This window comes from Hylobates moloch, unplaced genomic scaffold (genome assembly GCF_009828535.3).
Source record: "Hylobates moloch isolate HMO894 unplaced genomic scaffold, HMol_V3 SCAFFOLD_19, whole genome shotgun sequence".
NCBI classification, from domain to species: domain Eukaryota; kingdom Metazoa; phylum Chordata; class Mammalia; order Primates; family Hylobatidae; genus Hylobates; species Hylobates moloch.
In genome coordinates, this window is record NW_026652294.1 from 40662387 (window position 1) to 40685311 (window position 22925).

Below are 22925 nucleotides of genomic sequence, written 5' to 3' on the forward strand. Positions count from 1 at the left end.
AGGGAGAGAGTGACGGGGAACAGCCCTTATAAAACCATCAGATCTCATGAGAACTCACTCACAATAATAAGGACAGCATGGGGGAAACTGCCTCCATGATCCTATCACCTCCCACCAGGCCCTCCCTCCACATGTGGGGATTATGGGGATTATAATTTGAGATGAGATTTGAGTGGGGACACAGAGCCAAACCATGTCAATGAGTGAGCAAAGTTATTTTAACAACATCTGTGAATAATCTGCTGTAATAGAAGAGAAGTTTCATGAGCTTTGATAATTCCATATCAATGAGTGAGCAAAGAGAAGTTTCATGAGCTTTGATAATTCCATATCAATGAGTGAGCAAAGTTATTTTAACAACATCCACGAATAATCTGCTGTAATAGAAGTTTCATAAGCTTTGATAATTCCATATCGATGAGTAAGCAAAGGTATTTTAACAACATCCACGAATAATCTGCTGTAATAGAAATAAAGTTTTATGAACTTTGATAATTAGTCAATAACACATACCTTTTGATGTATCACATGGCTGATCCAGTTGCAGCCATGAGAACTGTTTTACCAGTTTTTTGGTTTTGTTTTAAATCTGGAAACACTGTTCTCATCCTTTTCATTAAGCAAATAAAAAAACCCTTGGAAAGTGCTTAGATCTTTCAACCAGCACCTTCCCATCCCTTCAGTGTTTGCTTGGAGCCCATCATTCTAGCGTAATAAAGAATGAACAGTGCAGGAAGCTTAGTCTTTTTTTTCCTTAAATTTGTCTGTTTCCTTTATGTTTTCCAACTGTTACCTTTCTATTTTTTTCTCACTTAAAATGTCAACTTACAACTTTAAGAAAAGGAGAACATAACTATATATGTTCCATGTATCAGAGAGATTGGGTAACCTTCTAAAGCCGCACAGCTAAGTAAAGGACAGAGTCAGGATTCAAGCCCAGGGGGTTCTGGTTTGAAAGCCTATTTTCATATTTTAAAAATAATCACCCCAGTCATTCCCAAAACATACAAATAAAACAAAGCAAACAATCACCACAATAAAACCTGGGAGGACCACACATTCGAAGGTCATGGTGGTTTCTCTGGGTTTTGAGATTAGGGGTGATTTCTTTTACTTACCATGATTTCCTGTTTATCTTATTCTGACCCCTTTTCGTTGTAAGTGACAGAAATTTAACTTAGTCTCACTTAAGGAAAGGGCATTTATTGACTTTTATAACTTGTGAGTCCAAGGGTCAAACCAGCTTCAGGTAGGGCTGGATCCAGGGACTCAGATCACGTCAGCAGGTCTTTGACTATGTCTCTATCCCTTGTCTCTGGCTCCGTTTTCAGACTGGCTCTGCCCAGATGGTAACAAGATGGCCTTCTGCAATGCTCATGTAGTCTTTAGATCTTGGGATTCCAGAAAAAGCCCAGGGAAGAGTCCGATTGTCTCAGCTTGGTTCACATGTCCATTCCTGGGCATGTGGCCAGAAGAATGGAATATTCTAATTGGGTACAGCTGGGTTGCATGCCTGTGGGGGTGAACGTGGGCCAAGGAGAGCTTTTATAGAAATGGAACAGTTTGCTTCCCCAAAGAAAGGAATGCTGAGCAGATAAACATATGTCTACTATACTGTATATTCCACAAGTTTATAGTGAACACATTTTGAAATCAGAAGGATATATTTTTTAAAAAGATACTGTTTATCGAATGTTTGTTACGTGCCAGGGGTCTAACTTGATGCTTTGCACAATTTCTTTCTCTACCTGACACAGAGTAGACAATAAACTCTTGAAATGATTGACTAAATTAGTTATCATGCTTTACTATTATAAGGATAACTCATATTTTACAGTTAATGAAAATTTAGGTTAAGTTGCTCAAGGTCACTCTCAACTTCTACTTGGTGGAGATAGAATTGAACCTGGCTCTGTCTAGTTCAAAGCCAGTGTGCTGGATTCCTTCTCCTAAAGCTTTCCTCATGCTTTCTTAATTTCCCATGGCGGGAGAGAGGAGACTTAGAAATAGATGGTACCTCTTTCTGCTGGCTGCACAGGAAAAACCTCTTATCCTGTTTTTTACCCTCTCCTCTCCCTGGCTATACCAGGCAGGTCTTCCTACTTGTAAGGTAGGTGGGATAGACAGCCTTTCAGTTTTCCTTTTCTACTTCTTGGTAGCAGGAAAAGGCATTGGGCTTAAGGGTGGAGAAGATCCCAGAGAGGTTAAGTAACTCGCCCCAAGTCACACAGTTATTAAGTGAGAGAAGTAGGACACAAATCCAGTAAACTCACCTCTGTAACAGGGTTCCTTAACTTCAACACTGTTGGATGTTTGTGGCCGTTTGATTCTTTTCTAAGGATGGCTGTCCTGTTCATGGTAGCATTAGTAGCACCTCTACCTCCTAGAAGCCAGTCTAGTAGGCATCTGGACTAGGCATTTGACTATTTGTGATAGCCAAAAATGTCTTCAGAGATTGCCAAATGTCCCCTGGGATGGGAATGGTGATGGTGACAAAATCACCCTTCCCCTAACCCAGTTGAGAGCTACTGCTCTAGAACCTTTGTTTCTTGTGGTGCACCACCCCCAGACCTTTCTTTAACATAATATTGTGTTTATTTAAGCCAAGGAGGCCTGGCAATAATTCTTTTTTTTTTTTTTTGAGATGGAGTCTTGCTCTGTTGCCCAGGTTGGAGTGCAGTGGCGCGATCTCAGCTCACCACAACCTCCACCTCCGGGGTTCGAGCGATTCTCCTGTCTCAGCCTCCCGAGTAGCTGGAACTACGGGCGTGTGCCACCATGCCTGGCTAATTTTTGTATTTTTAGTAGAGACAGGGTTTCACTATGTTGGCCAGGCTGGCCTCGAACTCCTGACCTCATGATCCACCTGCCTCGGCCTCCCAAAGTGCTGAGATTACAGGCGAGGCGTGAGCCACCACGCCTGGCCAGTAATTCTTTTTAACAACTTCAAGACACAAAAGCATCCATAATTGATTTTCCAATTTTGAATATGTCCCATTCCAATATACTCCACACTACCGCCAGATAGAAAGGAAATAAGAGCTTGTCCCTCTTCTGCTTAAATTCCCCCACTGGCTTCCAATAGCACGTAGAACAAAATTCAGATTCCTATGTGGCTGACAGGGCCCAGCCTGATTCCAGACCCCTCCACCCCTCGCTCCCTGGCCTTCATCTCTCCAGCTGCTTCCTGTTCCTTAAGGGGCCAGGCATGTTGGGAGTAGATCAGCCAGGCAAGACCAGGGGGTGGCTATTGGCTAGAGAGAGGAGATTACCTCACCCTTGGTTTGACCTGATTGAAACCAGAAAAGATCTCTTTCTCTGTCTGGGGTCAAAGCCTCTCCTGAAATTTGCTCTCAGAAAATTGGGCTGCCTGCGGAGGCCCGGCTGTGTACGCTTGAAGGTAGAGAACAGAGCTGTTGGGATTATCCGGCGTGAAACTTCATTTTCCCTTTCCTAGAAGGAAAGCCACTATCCTCTGTGAAACTCTGATTGTTTTTCTCTTTGAGGTTATTTCTGTTTTTAAGACATAGGAAAGCCATGTAGCTAGATTTATTTGAAACTGGAATAAAAGCCATAAGGGCCGCTTTCTTTTCTGTTAATTTACTGATCCTCAAATGTTTTCATCCTGCAAAGAGGGCACATTTTTATTACCCTGTTAAAAACCCTAACACAATCTTTTTGTCAGTTTGCTTTCCAGAAAATGCCGCTCTTGCAGAATTAAGTAGGGGATGAGGCTGGGGAGAGGACCAGGAAGCTGACATGTGTTAAGCACTGACTATGTGCAGGGAAGATACACAATAGATGTCATCTCTTGGGATTTTGTTCATTTTTATTCATTTATTTTTTGAGACAGGGCCTCACTCTGTTGCCCAGGCTGGAGTGCAGTGGAGTGATCATAGCTCACTGTAGTCTTGACCTCCTGGGCTCCAGCGATCCTCCTGCCTCAGCCCCCCACTAAGTAGCTGTGACTTCAGGGATACACCACCACACCTGGTTAATTTTTTAGTTTTGTAGAGACAAGGTCTCACTATGTTGTCCAGGCTGGTTTCAAACTCCTGGATGCAAGCAATCCTCCCACCTTGGCCTCCCAAAGTGCTGGGATTACAAGTGTGAGCCAAAGTGCAGGTCATCCCTTGTGATTTTAATGGTAGCTCCATGAAATTGATGTTAGATGTAGAATGAGGCTCAGAGAGATAGGCTGAGTGTCATTCAGCTAACAGAGCAGAGCCAGCGTATTTGACCTCGTTGTCCACGCTTTGTGAATGACCCCCTGCTGCCCCTCACTGCAGGCTCTTTCAGGATTTTCTTTCTCCATGCCCTTCCCTGGGTGATCCTGTATGCAGCCTCTCCCAGTGCTGTTCAGTGTCATTGAACCCATTGAATTCTTGGGTTGCAAGCAACAGCAACCGACTTGAGTTGACTCAAACAAGAGGGGAACTTAGGAGAAGGCCAAGGAGCCCCACACTCAGTGACAGGGAAAGCTGAAGGACCAGCTTGGAACTGTCAAGAATCAGACAGCTGTGAGGGTATCTCAGCAGCAGGAACTGCTCCATTCTCTTCCCTGGACAGCACAGCCCACAAAAATGTTTTCAGCCTTTGGCCACTCTGTTCATGATTCACATTCAGAGCAGGAACATCTCAGCGTGGCTTGCTTGGGTCATGGGCCTATCCCTGATAGGTGAAGGCAGTACCCCTGATTAAAGAGCCCTCCCCATGCGTGGACTGGATTCAGGGTTCCAAAACAGGGGTTGCTACTACCAAAGAGGAGTAGTGGATACGGGGCAGTCAAAATACGCCGGGGTCTGCTATGCATCCAAGTTACCTCCTCCAAGTGCCCTTCCCCTATTTGTCATGAATGTCTCTGCCAGATATTGAGTCACCTCAAACCCAGCATGCCCATCCCAAACCCACGTCTCCTTTTAACTTTGCCTCTCTGTAAATGGAACGGGGGTGGGAGTTCTCCAGGCACCAGACTGGATCATTAGAGTTGATCACGTTCCTCTACTCCCACAGTCAGGGGCTGAGTGGTGAGCTACGTCCACAGGTGTCCTGAATCCATCCCTCCTTTTCATCTTCATGGCTCCTGTTCTACCTTATCCTGTTGTTTCCTGAACGCTTGAGCCTCCTAATCTGTGTCCTAACCTCCAAACTTATACTTCTTCATCTGGGAGTCAGTAGCTGTCAAGTTAAAGCATCTCTCCAAGCATGTTGCTACCATCTGAGTTCAAAACTCATCAGGTACTCCTCCTCCTGTAATAACAACCGCCACCTACACTGTGCTTTGTGCCAGGTATGGTTCTAAGTGTTTTGTATATATGCTCTTTTTTTTTTTTTTTTTTTGAGACAGAATCTTGATCTGTTGCCCAGGCTAGAGTGCAGTGGTGTGATCTCAGCTCACTGCAGCCTCCGCCTCCTGGGCTCAAGCAATTCTCCTGCCTCAGCTTCCTGAGTAGCTGGGATTACAGGTGTGCACCACCACCCCCGGCTAATTTTTGTATTTTTAGTAGAGACAGGATTTTACCATGTTGGCCAGGCTGGTCTCGAACTCCTGACCTCAAGTAATCTGCTCACCTTGGCCTCCCAAAGTGCTGAGATTACAGATGTGAGCCACTGTACCCAGCCTTGTGTTTTAGAGATATAAACTCTTTAAATACTCAGAGTATCCCTATCAGACAGGTACTGTCATTATCCCTTTATTATAGTTGAGAAATCATGGAGCAAAGAGATTAAGTAACTTTTTTAGCTGGATCAGAGCAGTCGAGTAACTTGTAGTCAAGTACCGGTGTGGGGATTTAGACGATCTTTTTTTTTTTTTTTTTTTTTTTTGGAGGGAGTCTTGCTCTGCCGCCCAGGCTGGAATGAGAGTGGGTTTCACACATTGGGTGGGTGGTTTGAACTGACCTCAGGTGATCCACCCCTCAGCCTCCAAACTGTAATTACAGGCGACATTCTTTTTGTTTGTTTGTTTTTGTTTGTTTGTATTTTTGAGATGGAGTCTTGCTCTTGTTGCCCAGGCTAGAGTGCAGTGTCACAATCTCGGCTCACTGCAACCTCTGCCTCCAGGGTTCAAGTTATTCTCCTGCCTCAGCCTCCTGAGTAGCTGGGCTTACAGATGCCTGCCATCATGCCTGGCTAATTTTTTGTATTTTTAGTAGAGACGAGTTTTCGCCATATTGGCCAGGTTGGTCTTGAACTTCTGACCTCAGGTGATCCACTCGCCTCATTCTCCAAAAGTGCTGGGATTACAGGTGTGAGCCACTGTGCCCAGCCTGATTTGGACATTCTTCACCCTGGTACCATGCTGTTCACTGAGCCAGGTAGTCTCCCTTAGGACATAGAAGCCCCCACCCACTGTGGCACCAGACTCACTCTCCAGCCCTGTTTTCTACTTCCCTTTGCACATCCTGTATCCTAGGCAAATTGGGTGTCATAAAATATTAGGACATATAAGAATGACCATTTTGAGCACTCATAACTTTTCGTCTCAATATTTTATTATGAAAAATTTCAAACATATGGAAAAGTTGAATTAATTATGCAGTAAACACTCCTCCCCATCACCTAGATTCTACAACTTACATTGTACTAAATTTGCTTTATCACACATTTACCCATCTGTCTCTCTATCCACTCATTACTCATATCTTTTTTTTCCCTCATCTTATTTTTTGGATGTACTTTGAAGTAAATTGCACACCTTACCCCAGACGCTTCACATATGTTCCTTTTGCCTGGTTCTGTCATCTGCTTTCTAAAATCCTTCAACATTTACCTCTAATGTCACCCAGGTCTTTACATACACCTCACTGCCTGCCTGTTCTTCTGAAGGTATATATAGACACATGCACAGTGTATCTACGGTATTCAAGTTTCATGGTGGAAATGTTAGGAAAAATGGTCTAAAAAGACTCTATGAGGGGAGTGATGATGAAAAAGTTGAGAGGTGCTGCTCTAGGGCATATTTTATGTGGGGCCTTGCATAGATTTATTTATTTATTTATTTATTTTTTTGAGACAGAGTCTCGCTTTGTCACCCAGGCCGGAGTGCAGTGGCGCGATCTCGGCTCACTGCAAGCTCCGCCTCCCGGGTTCACACCATTCTCCTGCCTCAGCCTCCTGAGTAGCTGGGACTACAGGCGCCTGCCACCACGCCCGGCTAATTTTTTGTATTTTTAGTAGAGGCGGGGTTTCACCGTGTTAGCCAGGATGGTCTCGATTTCCTGACCTCGTGATCCACCCGCCTCGGCCTCCCAAAGTGCTGGGATTACAGGCGTGAGCCACCATGCCCGGCCAGTATTTATATAGGTACGTTTATATTTTACTAAATAGCGTTATATTATGAGTGGCTTTCATTCTGGGATTGCTCTTAGGGACAGACCTCTTCCAGGGCAGAAGTTTTGGCATAACAGGGCCTTAATCAAAATATTGTGTCCCATGTGTGGTAGGGAATGGACGGCGGGTGAAGAATAAATTTAGGGAAACTAGAAAGGTCATACAACTCATTTTGGAAGTGGTAGGGGTCCAGAGGAGGTTGGTGGCATCAGGGCACACGGAAGCCCTGAGGTGAGATAGAGCCCAAAGATATGAGGTCCTAATCGCTGCATCTTGTAGATGTTGTCTGTATTAGTCTGTTTTCACACTGCTATAAAGGAATACCTGAGACTGGGTAACTTACAAAAGAAAGAGGTTTAATTGACTCACAGTTCCACATGACTGGGGAGGCCTCAGGAAACTTACAGTCATGGTGGAAGGGGAAGCAGGCACCGTCTTCACAAGGTGTCAGGAGAGGGAAGAGTGAGCAGCAAAGGGGGAAGCACCCCTTATAAAACCATCAGATCTCATGAGAACTCACTCATTAACACGAGAACAGCATGGGGGAACCACCCCCATGATCCAGTCACCTCCCACCAGCTCTCTCTCTAGACATGCGGGGATTGTGGGGATTACAATTCAAGATGAGATTCGGGTAGGGACACAGCCAAATGATATCATTACCTTCTAGGGTAAAGACTTGGGAGATGTGATTAAGAATCTTGAGATGGGGTCATTAACCTGGATTATGCCAGTGGGCCCTAAATGCACTACCAGTGTCCTTGTGAAAGAGAGGCTGGGAGAGATTTGAGACACACACAGGAGAAAGCTATGCGAAGACAGAGCAGAGAGAGAGAGTTGAAGATGCTAGCCTTGAAAACTGGGGTGATGTGGTCACAAGCCAAGGAATTCCGGCAGCCACCAGAGTTGAAAGAGTCAAGGAGCAGACTCTCATCTAGAGCCTCTGGAGGGAGTGCGGCCCTGCCAACACCTTGATTTCAGTGCAGTGATACTGATTTTGGATGTCTGCTTGTGAGAACTGTGAGAGAATAAGCTATGTTTACAGCCCCCAGTTTGTGATAATTTGCTGTCGCAGCCACAGGAAACAAGGAAATGCAAGGGGAATGCAAAGGACACCAGGACTGATGGATGGAGTGAAGGAAGCTTGTGGACCAAATTGAAAAACTAAAAGCCTCATTTGCCTGCAAAAGGGAATACTTACGTGAAACTGACTCCTGAGAAAATGTGGGCAGGAATGATTTAGCAGGCGGGTGGAAGGTGGAGAGATTTGGTGTGGATGCGTTTGAGGTGATGGCAAGCCCACCCAATAAATACACAAGAGGCATCTAGACATTGAAGCCGAGTGGGACGGAGATAACGCAAAGGGCCGTCCATCCAGGGGGAGCGGGTGAGGCTGGTGAGAATGAGCGAGCATCCGCCAAGGTTCAGGCTCAGGTTTGCTCTTTTAATACACACACACTTCTTGTCCCAGAGAATTTGGAAGGTCAGGGGATTGAAAGAGCTTTGAGTTATGGTAAAGGTAGCACTGAAGGTTGAGACTTCACAGAGACCCAGAAAGGGATGATGCAGGCCCGGGAGGAAGTATGGGCTCAGTGGTCTGGAAGCAGTTGAGTGACGAGAGGTGTATCTAATCTGGCTTCCTTTCCTCATTTCTTTGCAGCTTCCGCCTGAAGCCACTAAAACCTCTGAGAACTGCCTGTCACCATCAGCTCAGCTTCCTCTAGGTCAAAGCTTTGTGCAAAGCCACTTTCAAGCACAATATAGGTAAGATGGGGATGTGTTTAGAATGTATCACCCAAGGGCTCCGCAAACTCAGTTCCTGGTAACCAGTCTCCCATTGCCAGATTTACCCTGAGATTTCAAAACAAAACCACAAACACCCTTCTCTCTCCCATTATAAATCCTGATTAAGCACATACTCCTGTTGTCTCTGACCTTTAGTATTCCTTCTTTTCCTTCTTCTTAGCCTCTGGGCCCTCCACCTTACTTGAAAGAGGGGTGATAAGAGGGTGATTCTACAGAAGGTAATTGTGAGCTGGGATCTCACTAGCAAGCAGTCACTCTGAAGTCGGAGAGACCCTTCCTGTTTGTTCTCTCTCCAGAGAGCCCAACTTAACAAGTCATTCTGAGCTCAAGAGTTCCAAGCATTATGGAGGATATAAAAAAATATATATATAGCCTGGGCAACATAGGGAGACCCCATCTGTACCCAAAACAAAACAAAACAAAATAAAAAAAAAACACACACAAAACCTAGCCAAGTGTGGCACGTCCCTGTGGTCCCAGCTACTCGGGAGGCTGAGATAGGAGGATTGCTTGGGCCCAGGAGGTTGAGGCTGTGATTGAGGCTGGCGTACAGTGAGCCGTTATCGCACCACTGTACTCCAGCCTGGGCAACAGAGTGAGACCTTATCTCAAAAAAATAAGTAAACAAATAAATACACAAACAATAAACTTATACAGCCTTTGACTTCAGAAAGTATGTGTTCTCTTTGAGCTTTTTTATATGAAAGTGCATAGACTCATACAAGGCAGAATCGTTTCAATATTATAATGTTTAGTGAAAGCACTGACAGCAGTGAAAGGTCAGAGAGGGGAGAAAACCCCATGGGCTTCTCAGAGGAAGTGTGCCTTTTGTTGGCCTCTGCAGGATGAATAGAAGTACGAATGGGTAGGAAGATAGTCAACAAGAACAAATGCAAGCTTAAAGGTGGGAATGAGCACAGTGGTCAGGATTTAGATGAGGAAGCCATTGGTTACAGAGAGCCTCCTCTAAGTAGGATGCTTGCCTGTGTGTGTATATGTGTGTGTGTGTGTGTGTGCGCGCGTGTGTCTGTGTGTTGCCAATATATATGTGTGTTTATATGTGTGTGTGTGTCTATATATATTTTAAGCCTTACAGAAAGTCTCAGGGGATGAGTATTAAAATTTGGGAAGTTGGGCTTTTTCTATGGACACATGATAAGTGGCAGAACCAGGATTTGTCCCCTGAAATATTTCTAAAGCACAAGTCCTGCCTTTTTGCTTTCTTTGCAATTTTTCTGTTGTTCTTCCAGCTAACCTTGTTCATTCATTGTGATTCTCTGCTGCTCCTTCAATTTCACAGAAACTCTGTTCTCTATTATGGATACCAAAACAAGTTTTTTGTATTTTTCTTCTGGATGTTGCACTAAATCATTTCAAAGCCGTGCTTTTCTCCGAGTCGTCTGGATAATATTTCCTTTGCATTGCTTTGCAGTGGTTTTTTGGAGGTCTGCAGGTGGTTTTCTTCTCTTATTGACTTCTCTTCAAACAAGGAAATAATTATTCAGTCTTCTAGAATTTCCTTACTTATAGCCATTTACTTCCATACTTTTTGGAGATTTGTATTCTTTGTGTTTGCACAGCAAGACGTCACTTAAAACTGCCCGGAAACTATCCTGATTTAGGATTCATATTATAATCAATAACCACTGAAAAGATAAATAGGGTATAATTACTCTCTTTGGAGGTTGATTGTTTATTTAGGAAGACCAAATAGTCTTTGAAACTAAGCTGCTTTCCACTGGTGAAGAAAAGTCTATAGCACTTGACAAGTTCTCTCACCCTCTGCCTCATCAGGGACAGGGACCCTGCAGAAACTGCTTGCTTGCGGTTGTTTCGCATACAGGGTAAGGAGGAGCTCACCTCTGTGAGCTCAGATTTCACTGTCATGCCTGAAGAAAGCCTTGCTCATTTCCTGAGGGATGTGGTAACTCTCCAGGAGGTATGCAGAGAGGAAACCTAGATTTTGTGGTCACCAGCCTTGAAAGCTACTGGCCATGAAAGCTGCTTATAGGGCATCTGTCTTATTTATTTATTTATTTATTTATTTATTTATTTATTTATTTATTTTTTTGAGACAGAGTCTCCCTCTGTCACCCAGGCTGGAGTGCAGTGGCACAATCTTGGCTCACTTCAACCTCCACTTCCTGGGTTCAAGTGATTTTCCTGCCTCAGCCTCCTGAGTAGCTGGGATTACAGGTGTGCACCACCACACCCGGCTAATTTTTTTTTTTTTTAATTTTTAATAGAGACGGGGTTTCACCATGTTGGTCAGGCTGGTCTCGAACTCCTGACCTTGTCATCCACCTGCCTCGGCCTCCCAAAGTGTTGGGATTACAGACGTGAGCCACCACGCCCGGCCGGGCATCTGTCTTATCTTCAGGTGCCCAACGCAGAGGGTGCTAGAACCAAAAATAAGGAGACAGAGGAAAAGCATAGAGAAAGAGAAAGAAGAACATTTAGAACGAGGGAAAGGGGAGTATAAGGTGAAGGCGTGTTAGAGAGAGGGGAGAGATCACTGATCATGGCCAGCAGGTCGAATTCATCTATGTCCTTGTACAATTAATTCACCTATTTCTCTATTCATTTCCCCTCTCATCCACATACTCTTTTTCCTTCTTTCAAATATTCAAGTGCCTGCTAATGTGCTTGGTCCAGTAGTTACCATGAGGAGTAGAACTCCTGGCTGAGTCCTCGTTGATTCTTTAGATATTTCATTCATGCCCTACTGTGTGCTGGGTGCCCTACTGTGTGCTGGGTCTTGCAGGTGCTGTGAACAAGACTCAGCCCCTGTTCTCAGGGAGCTCACATTCTACCTGGGGGAATGCTAGATAATGTACAAGTAAACAACAACCTGTGACAGCCATCAGCGGAAAGATAAGGAGTCACTTGGGAGGCGGGAAAGTGGCCCACATTCCATAAGGTGGGCAGGGAAGGCTTCTTTTTGGAGCTGAAAACAGAGTGACAAGGAGTCTACCATTTTAATAACTGGGCACAGAGTATTCCAGGCAGAGGACGCAGCACAGGCAAAGGGCCAGAAGTGGGAATAATCCTGCAAGTTCAAGGAATGGAAAGCACAAGGTAGCTGCCAAGGAGTGAGTAGAGCAGCTGAGATTACAGGCATGCACTGGAGATGGCTGGAGAGGTGGGTGGGGACCTGGTAGGGCAGGTTTTCAGTCCAAGTGTGCGGGTTTTAGTCTCAAGGGCACAGGAAGACACTGCAGAGTTAAAGGAGGGAGTCATCTAGTTCATTAGTTTCAGAGGTGACTGCTTTTTTTTTTTTTTGAGATGGAGTCTCATGCTGTCACCCAGCTTGGAGTGCAGTGGCACAATCTCAGCTCACTGCAACCTCTGCTTCCCAGGTTCAAGCCATTCTCCTGCCTCGGTCTCCCAAGTAGCTGGGACTACAGGCGTGTGCCACCATGCCCAGCAAATTTTTGTATTTTTAGTAGTGATGGGGTTTCATCATGCTGGCCAGGCTGGTCTTGAACTCCTGACCTCTAGTGATCCACCTGCCTCGGCCTCCCAAAGTGCTGAGATTACAGGTGTGAGCCACTGCGCCCAGCCCAGAGGCAACTGCTTTTTGTGAGCAATGCAGGGAGGCGAGAGGAGGCAGGAGCAACAGTTGGTGTTACCACTGTGGTCCCAGTGGGAGAGCAATGGTGGCTGGAACTGCAGAGGTGGTGGTAGAGATGGAGGGAAGTGGAGGGGTTTGGAGTATGTTTTTGGATGGAAAGTCAGCATCTTTCCATTAGTCCTTCCACCCCTCACCCCTCACCCCTCACCCCAGTCTTGCTAAAGGGGTGAGGGGTAGAGGGACTAAGGGAGAGATGAGAATCTACGGTGACTCTTGGGTTTTTCTATGATTATAACTAGTGAGTGCTTCGGAGGAAAAATCGAGGGTGCTTTGAAGTACATGCCTGACTTGGCGTGGGATGAAATCGGGGGTGGGGAAGACTTCCGAGGAAGTGACATTTGAGCTGATTGGATATTAAGGACCATCAGTGCCCTTTGGGTATTTTTCCTATAGCATGATGAGTAAGAGGCGAGGTGTTCACGCTAAAGATGAACTGGCAATGGCTAAAAGTGCCAGCTTCGTGCCTGCTGGTAAAGACAAGGTGTCATCAGGGATGCCTTGAGGTCTGAGAGGTGGTTTTCTGCAGTGGTCAGTAGGGACAGTGCCCGGCTGGCGTCTCCTGCTGTCCCTGACTCTCTCCTGGCTTCCTCTCCCTGGGGAGGGCTTGCCTGGGATGGCATCGGCCTTCTTGATGTAATTGAGAGATGGATGTGTTATTATGGGTTAATTTAGAGGCGTCTTCCCTTAAACCCCTTTTAAGGGGCTGAGTTTTTGACTTTGGCTGGGGGAGAGAAGAGGAACCTCCAGTACTAGAGTGCGGAAGATCCTGGACTATAGCAAAGACATTTAGTTATTCTATGTAATTATCATCACAGTCTAAAAATGTCTGCAAGTCTAGCAACCAACGATTGTGGCTACGTTGGAGTTTTGGCTGGAGGAGGGTGTGTGTGTGTGTGTGTGTGTGTGTGTGTATGTGTGTGTGTGTGTGTGTATGTGTGCACAAATTCTTCATGTCCTTCATAGCCTTTATCCACAGAAAGTCTAAAGATGTTTTTGAAGGCTTCCTCAGAACAGATCTCGGAAAGGTGAGATCTTGCTTACGTATTGGCATAATTATTGTTTTCGCATAGACGTCAGATCCACTGTGCAGTGAGCAGGTAAAGTGGACTGGGTTTGAGGTGAAAGATGTGTGTGTATTTGGCGCATTTAAAGGGCAGAGTGACAAGAAATTCAGGGGCAAAGCCTGGGGCTCATTGGTGGGCGTTTGTAGCAGGTGGAAAAGCAAACCGCAGGCCTGAGTTTTAATAGCACTGACAGGGTTAGCTTTCTAACAGAAACAATTTGACAAGGAGAATGAATACCTTAGGGAAATGGGCCCGTGAACATTGAAAGGCAGTGGGGTGATTTTCTGTTCCTTTTCCCCGTGAGTGCGCTTGCGAGACAACAGGGCAGGACTGTGAATGTCCTGGAGGGAATGGGGAGAACGGAGGCATCTGTCAGGCCACACTGGGGTATTGCTCTAGCCTGGTAACGTGGCCAGAACTTTTTGTAAAAGTGAAGCTGCCTCTCCATCTTCTTCCAGATCTGTTGTTCACATCAGTCTGTCCTCATTTCTCAACCTTTGATACATGGATGTATTTCACGTCTTTCCTATAGTTTATTATGAAAACATTATACTTTTTCATTCTTTATTTTATTTTTATTTTTTTGAGACGGAGTTTTGCTCTTGTCACCCAGGCTGGAGTGCAATGGCGCGATCTCAGCTCACTGCAACCTCCACCTCCCGGGTGCAAGTGATTCTCCTGCCTCAGCTTCCCAAGTAGCTGGGATTACAGGCACCCACCACCGTGCCCAGCCAATTTTTGTATTTTTAGTAGAGATGGGGTTTCACCATGTTGACCAGGATGGTCTCGAGCTCCTGATCTCAGGTGATCGCCCGCCTCGGCCTCCCAAACTGCTGGGATTACAGGCATGAACCACTGTGCCTGCCCAACGTTTTCATTCTTTCAATATAAAATTTGCCCGTTCTATTTTTTTTCTACAAACCACTCATCGCTTGCTAGCTTATCAGCAAGCTTATCAGGAGTTGGTGGCTCAGTGTAAAAGTTATATTCCTGAACCAGTTTAGTATGTTGCAATGCTTCAAGAAAAATGCAACCCGGCATAGTTTTAGTAGGCTGAAAAACATAGAGAAGACGTCAATGAAAAATATTCCCTCTCATTGGTTTATATACTTGTGGAATGGGAATTTGGGGATTTCCCAATGACCCAAGTATATCCTTCAGGCCAATTTTTTGCCTAGGTACGTGATGGACAGAGGTGGAGAAGGATTGGAGGAGAGACGCAGTGGCAGAGGAGACCCCAGAAATGCTGGGTTTCTGGCTGGCTGGTGCTCACCATCTGATACAATGCTTTCAACAAAAACACTACCGTGGGTCTCCCAAAGGGAAATGACCTGAGGCAGCAGGAACGATGGAATGTCCAGTACTGGGGCCTGTTTTCTATAATCAGGTTGATGGTCTGATAAGTTGTATCCAAGATAACTGACTTGTAATGGATTGCCTCGGGTGACACCCTCCCATTTGTGTTCCTGTTTGTCCCTGGATTTTCCTATTTGTCTGCTCAGTGGAAAACCAATCAGACGAGACGGGCACTCTCCACAAGGACTCAGGAAACCTGTTCTGATGCCAGCTTTGGCTGACTTGCTGACTTATCCCGGTAACGTCATACAGCGCTAAGAGTATGGACTTCAGAGTCAGACTGCCAGGGTGATCTTGTTCCGTGTCCTCAGCGAAGTTAATGTAGATTTTAGGATTAGTAACATAGCGTGCAGAAATCCCTTGTATCTTGGAAGAATATGGTGCATTCTATGATAAAGAAAATTGATACGTACATGTGGAATATAAAAGTTGCATTTCGGCCGGGCGCAGTGGCTCACGCCTGTAATCCCAGCACTTTGGGAGGCCGAGGTGGGTGGATCACCAGGTCAGGAGTTCGAGACCAGCCTGGCCAACATAGTGAAACCCCTGTCTCTACTGAAAAAAATACAAAAAATTAGCCAGGCGTGGTGGCGGGCACCTGTAATCCCAGCTACTCAGGAGGCTGAGGCAGGAGAATCACTTGAACCTGGGAGGCAGAGGTTGCAGTGAGTCGAGATTGCACCATCGCACTCCAGCCTGGATGACAGTGCGAGACACTGTCTCAAAAAAAAAAAAAAAGTTGCATTTCACTTTCAGAGATCCATTTTAAAGTAAAGGAGTATTAAGTTTAAAAGAGTTGAAAGAATATAAATGAACATTATATATATCTGCTCTGAACCAATTGACACCTCACCGACTTCTAAAGAACACAGGAATGATATGAGCACGGAGTCTGGAAACCGAGCCTACCTTTCTTCTTAAGGGCCCTGTATTCTTCAGCAGATTACTCAACCTCTGTGTGCTTAGGTTTCTCTTCTGTAAAATGGGTATAATATCGGTTGCTATGGGTGGCAAATGGGTTCATGTATGCTAAGTGCTCAGAATGATGCCTGGTTCTTAGTAAATGCTATTTCAATGTTAGTTACTACTTTAAGGAGCTATTTCTTATTGTTTCTTCTTCTGTACAGTAAGGAGGGTGGGCAGTGTCAGTGATTCTCTACTATGGGTGAACACTAGGGTCATCTGGGGAGCTTAAAAGCTCTCAGGATTTTAGAAAGATTTTTATGTCCGGACCCCTCTCTACCCACCTTGAAACAGAACCTCTGGGAGTGGGGCCTGGATATTTGTAAAAAAGGCTTCCTATGGTTCTGGGGCACGAGGCTGAGAAGCAGGGGAAAGATGGCCCGGAGATCCCTTCAGCCTGGAAGTTGGCATGCTGGGTTTGTATGGCAGGGGCGGGTTATAGCTTCCCTTCCCATACTCAGTGCATTTATATGTGTCACTAAACTTTCTTTTCCCTTTTAAAAAAATGGAGGTGAAAGTCCTGTAACATAAAGTTAAGCATTCTAAAGCATACAATTCAGTGACGTGCACATTCACAGTGTTGTGCAGCTACCACCTCCTAGTTCCTAAACATTTCATCACCCCAAAATAAAACCTGGTACCCAGTAAGCAGTCAGCCTCATCCTCCCTTCCCTCAGCTCCTGGCAACCACCAATTTGCTTTCTGTGTCTATGGCATTACCTGTTCTGGATACTTCATATAAACGGGATCCTACAATATGTGGGCTTTCACGTCTGGCTTCTTTCACTTAGCGTACTGTTTTCAAGGTTCATCCACGTTGTAGCATGGACCAGGGGTTCATTCCTTTCTATGGCTGAGTTGTACTCCACTATGTGGATGTACCATGTTCTGTTTACCCATTTGTCTGTTGATGGACGGTTGAGTTGTTTCCACCTTAACTATTATGAATAGAGCAGCTATGAACACTTGTGTACAAGTATTTGAACACCTGTTCTCAATTCTTCTGGGTATGTACCTAGGAGTGGAATCACTGGGAGTGGAAATGCAAGGATAATTCTGTACTGAATTTTACCACCAAATTGTTTACGTGTGATTAAACGTTCGCCTCTGTTCTTCACCCTCACAGATCTTCCTTGACTTGTCCCCACTGCCTGAAACAGAGCAACACCTTTGATCCTTTCCTGTGTGTGTCCTTACCCATCCCCTTGCGCCAGACGAGGTACGTGAGTGTCGCGGCTTGCCCGGTGAACTTGACTTCCATCCTTACTCATTACGGGGAACCTTCTGGCCTCACACCTGCCATTTTCTCTCCTTTGCTTCTCAGCCAGCATTTCTCTGGAAACCAGCCTTATAGCTGGATGACATTCAACTATTGAAATTGACAGAGTGAAAGGTTACTGTGTTCCTTCTCTAGCTGAGGAAGGAATTATGAATGTTTGGCACAATTGCCAGACTTAGATCTGTGGCCCATTCAGAAGCTGGCACGGACCCATTGGTGTCACTTAGTGAGACAGGGGCAAACTAGAGAAAATCTGTGGCCACCTGCTTTTTTTTCTCCAGCTTTATTTCAATTTCAAAAATCTATTTTCTTCTTTGGGAAGGTGTAGGAAAAAGATTTCTTTAAGGAGCAAAGAAAGAGGAAAAGGGTTGTTTGGGGAAGATGAGGAAAAAAAGAAAAGTGGAGGTAGGGCTGGGTAACAGGCACCATGGGCCGAGTTCTATAAAAATAAGCCCAAATCTTAGCAGTGACCAGGAAGGCAAATGGCCAATGTCAGTGTCCTGGCATGTGGGTGAGCTCCTATGTGGGGTGTCTTCTCTGGCATTGGAACAGAGGTATTTCCTCTTTATGTTCCCCACCTCCTTAAGTGCCGTTTCTCTTACCCTCTTCCTATTGACATCCCCTGCCTTTAGGATGCAGCTGAAGACATAACATCTTCAGAAGGCCTTCCTTGGCAACTCAGTCTCCCTCTCTGCTCTAAAATCCTGTGCTGCTGATCTTCTGCACTACAAATATAACTATTGGCTTATACTATAACATGGCTTATGCGGTTTATCATCAGTGACACCATCAGATAATGTCAGCTTATAGATGTGATGATCTAAGGCTCCCAGACTGACACAGCACAGCACAGTGGTCAAGACCACTGACTCTGGAGCCAGACGGCCCAGGTTTGAATCCCAGCTCTATTAATCAATTACCTGTGTGACTTGGGCAGTTATTGGAGTACATATCAAGAGAAACAGTAGCTGCAAGAGTGGGCCTTCATGTGCTGGTGGGAAGGGGAAGCAGAGATTTCCAAAGGAGACTGTCATTAAGGAGAATGTCATCAGTAGTGTTGACTTGTACTGAAAAAGGCACCTTGGCTGCTTTACTTTTCAAACTTTGGAGTTTGTTTTTGTTTAAGCTTATCTATTTAACAACTAGAGCCTTGAGATCGGACGTCTCTATGGTGATTCTTAATCATATACTTTTTCCCTCAATTCTCTGGAAAAGTAGTTTAGAAGATTTGGCTCTACCCTGCCACCTGGTGACAATGTACCAAGTACAGGGACACAACCAGTAAGCGGAGATTAACTACGTGCTGAACGTGATCCATTATCTTTCTTTCTTTCTTTCTTTTTGAGACGGAGTCTCGCTGTGTCACCCAGGCTGGAGTGCAGTGGTGCCATCTCTGCTCACTGCAAGCTCCGCCTCTCAGGTTCAAGCGATTCTCCTGCCTCAGCCTCCCGAGTAGCTGGGATTACAGGCATCCGCCACCACACTCAGCTAATTTTTTGTACTTTTAATAGAGACAGGGTTTCACCATGCTGGCCAGGCTAGTCTCGAACTCTTGACCTCAGGTGATCCAGCCACCTCGGCCTCCCAAAGTGCTGGGATTACAGGTGTGAGCCACTGCGCCTGGCCTTGATCCATTATCAACAATGTCATTCACAGTTCATGTCAGTCCTTTAAGGGTGTTGCCCCTTCCTATTTTCCAGGTTCTTGAGTGTCACCTTGGTCTTCCCCTCTAAGAGCCAGCGGTTCCTGCGGGTTGGCCTGGCCGTGCCGATCCTCAGCACAGTGGCAGCCCTGAGGAAGATGGTTGCAGAGGAAGGAGGCATCCCTGCAGATGAGGTGTGATAGAATTGCACTGGGGCCTGGTCATTGGATGACAGAGTGCTAACTGAGCCAGCTGTCTAGGCTGTTTAGGCCAATTTGTGGTTCCCAGGTGACTCCGGCATGACTCATGGGTTTCTGGTTGATTAGTAGTGCCTGCTGTCTGGGATGACTGGGCCTTGACTTCTCCCTGCATTGACACAGAATGACCAGAAAAGAACACCTTTGCCTTCCAAGAAGGCGATGACGATTATGATCATAGTAATTCCAACAATAGCTACCCCTAGGTAGTGCTTACTAAGTGTGGGGCACTATTCTCTGAACTTTCTATTCATGCCTGATTTAATCACAGGCATCCTGTGAAGTAAACATTACAATTATCCTCATCTTACTAATGGGGAATAAAGAAGCCCTGAGAGGTTAAGTGACTTGCCCAGTGTCACTAGCTAGTAAGTGGCTGAGCCAGGATTTGGATTTCGACGGTTTGACTTTATAGCCCAAGTCACCATTGTATATTTTCAGTCTTGGGAATATAAACCAGGACACTGAAGGAACAGTAAATGAAGCAGGAGGACCTGCTGAGAGAACTGAGGATGTACAACATGAGAGCGAACATCTAGGGGGAGCTGGGATGGCTGTGTTCTACTTGTTTTCTTTTCAAAGAGTCTTGGTAAAGCGACTGGATTCACGGTGCCTGGAGGGGCCCTCATGAGGAACAGGGAGGAGGCCGTGGTGGCGCCAAGCCACGTGGCAGGATGGGAGCGGCCCTCAGGGTGATTCAGTAGCTCCCTAGGTTTCTGACCCTGGACACAGTACGTGATTGGCTGTGTGTCCTTAACTGTGAAATGGAAAATTGACACTTCCCTGACTATCTCATGGGATTTTTTCAAATCAAAAAATATTTTTAGCCTCGTTGGGAAGGCATGCCACACATACAATAATGTCTACCTATCTGAAGATTGTGGTTTGCTGGCTTTCTCTATGTTCATAGCTACATGCCTATAACCTCCATGCTTCCTGAGCCTCCCCATCACCCCAGTGGGCTCCTTTCTGCCCCTGCCCAATCAATCCCTCTGACCTCTATCGCCACCTCACAGAATATTTATGACTCTCTCAAATAGAGGGGGAAATGTGTGTATCTTGCTTTGTAAACTCTAAAGTGCACTATGGGGAGTTACTGAAAGAGACAGAGAGAGAGGGGGACAGTGGGTGAGAGTCCTGGGGAGAAAGTGGCAGTAAGAAAAGATCAAAAGGGAGAAGTCTATGAGAGGGAGCGTTTGAATAATTAAGAGCGTGAAAAATCTGGCAGGAATTTGAGAGGTGTGATGTGTTGGTTCAGGGAGATGGGAGTCACTTGGGGATGCCAGTGCGGGATGGGCATTTCCACTGAAACTTAAAGTCATCTGTTTTGATGCTTTGTTTTCTTTAACTGGCAAGTGTATTGCATTTATATTATCTAAAATCATAGGTATATGTACTTGGATTTATTTTTCTATTTTATTTATTTATTTTTTTTGACGGAGTCTCACTCTGTCGCCAGGCTGGAGTGCAGTGGCACGATCTCGGCTCACTGCAACCTCCACTTCCCTGGTTCAAGCGATTCTCCTGCCTCAGCCTCCCGAGTAGCTGGGATTACAGGTGTGCGTCACCACGCCCAGCTAATTTTTTGTATTTTTAGTAGAGATGGGGTTTCACCACGTTGGCCAGGACGGTCTCGATCTCTTGACCTCGTGATCTGCCTGCCTCAACCTCCCAAAGTGTTGGGATTACAGGCGTGAGCCACCGCGCCCGGCCTGTATTTGGATTTATTTATGTCATCTTATGCTATTTACCCTGTTTTCCTATTTTGTACCGCCCCTCCCCCTCAATTTTTAGATTGAACAGTCTTTTTCTTTTAGAAGGTGATTCTTTTAGATTGAGCAACTTTTCTTTATTTCATCTCTTCTGGGATGAAGTACATATACATTATATTTCCATTCTTTTGGTGGTTATTAAAATGTCAACTTGCATAATTACGAGTCTAACGTTAATCTTAGAGGATCTTGGTATGCATTAAATCCCCTTATACCTTTTTGATTTAGATATTATTGTCCAGTATTTTAATCCCTTTTTTACCTCCAACTGTAATAGTAGTAACAGTTATTATTTTAGCTTTATATAGTGGATAATATTTACCTTTGCCAATGTTTACCATTTTCTTTGGTTCATCATTTCTTCCTACAACTCAGGTTTTCTCTTTGATTCAGGTTTTTAAATCCTGAAATCTATGTATTTATTTATGAATGAATGAATGAATGAATGAATGAATGACAGGGTTTTCCTCTGTTGCCCAGGCTGGAGTGCAGGGGTGTGATCATAGCTCACTGCAGCCTTGAACTCCTGGGCTCAAGGGATCCTCCCACCTCAGCCTTCTGAGTAGCTGGGACTAGAGGCTCATGCCACCATGCCTGGCTAATTTTAAAAAAAAATTTGTGTAGAGCTGGGGTCTTGCTATGTTGCCCAGGCTGGACTTGAACTCCTGGGCTCAAGTGATCCTCCCTCTTCAGCCTCCCAAAGTGTTGGAATTATAGACGTGAGCCATGGTGCCCAGCCCTGAAATGCATCTTTTTTTTTTTTTTTTTTTTTTGAGACAGAGTCTCGCTCTGTTGCCCAGGCTTGAGCGCAGTGGCACGATCTCAGCTCACTGCAACCTCCGCCTCCCGGGTTCACGCCATTCTCCTGCCTCAGCCTCCTGAGTAGCTGGGACTACAGGCGCCCGAAATGCATCTTTTTAAAGAGAACTTCCTAGGCAGTGTACCTTGAGTAGGTTATGTGTGCTGAGATATTGATTTCTTCAGCCTCGGGGTAGCAGAGTTGGGTCTAGGGAAGTCAGGGCCCCCACAGTAGTCACTCCTCTACTACAAAACCATCTCCTATTTGCTTCAATGTTTGGTAAAAATATTTTTTTATGTATGCAATCACATGAAAAAGGTTAGTAAACCTATTCAGAAATTCTTTCACTCTGTAGTAAACACTCACTTTTTGTTCACGTGAAGAGGGCTTTATTTTGTTGCCGTTTTTCTATGCTTGTTTAGCTGGGTATAAAACTTAGATTTTTTTTTTTTTTTTTCAGTTTCTTTTTTTGTTGCACTTGAGATGTCTGAGGACAATCTAATTGTTACATCTACTATGCCTTACTACTAAAAATAAGTAGCCAATTATAAGGAAGGAAAGGGTGAAAAATGAGTGTTGACTATCAGTCACTTTTAGATTTCTTATCTCTTGATTTCTCTTTCAGAAATCAAGAGGGAAAATGATCTTTTTCATTTCAGGTGATCTTGGTTGAACTGTATCCCAGTGGATTCCAGCGTTCTTTCTTTGATGAAGAGGACCTGAATACCATTGCAGAGGGAGACAATGTGTATGCCTTTCAAGTTCCTCCCTCACCCAGCCAGGGGACTCTCTCAGGTATAACAGGTGCTTTGCACAATTTTATTTGGCTGTGATGAGTTACAGGTTTCAGAGGATACTCCTTGGGTGCAAAGGCATAAAACATCCAGTTTTAGCACTTGGAACAGTCAGACTTATTATCCCTGGCATTCGTTGTGTGCAGATGGTTGATATTAAAAATTATTCACCTAATACAGGGATTCTCAAAACTAAGCTTAGTGACTATCAGGATCACCTGGAGGGC

General features: G+C 45.1%; 1 protein-coding gene across 6 annotated transcripts in view; it reads left to right on the forward strand.

The window, feature by feature from the left end:
* Positions 1-22925, forward strand: part of USP43 (ubiquitin specific peptidase 43) — an 89311-nt gene that overhangs the window by 12848 nt on the left and 53538 nt on the right. For 4 of the 6 annotated variants that reach the window (XM_058431021.1, XM_058431027.1, XM_058431024.1 and 1 more), the window contains 4 exons: positions 8993-9096; positions 17282-17374; positions 19135-19270; positions 22564-22708. In XM_058431021.1, coding sequence (XP_058287004.1) covers positions 8993-9096; positions 17282-17374; positions 19135-19270; positions 22564-22708 — 478 coding nt within the window. The remainder of the gene's footprint in view (positions 1-8992; positions 9097-17281; positions 17375-19134; positions 19271-22563; positions 22709-22925) is intronic. The other 2 variants (XM_058431023.1, XM_058431026.1) reach the window with 1 other exon arrangement.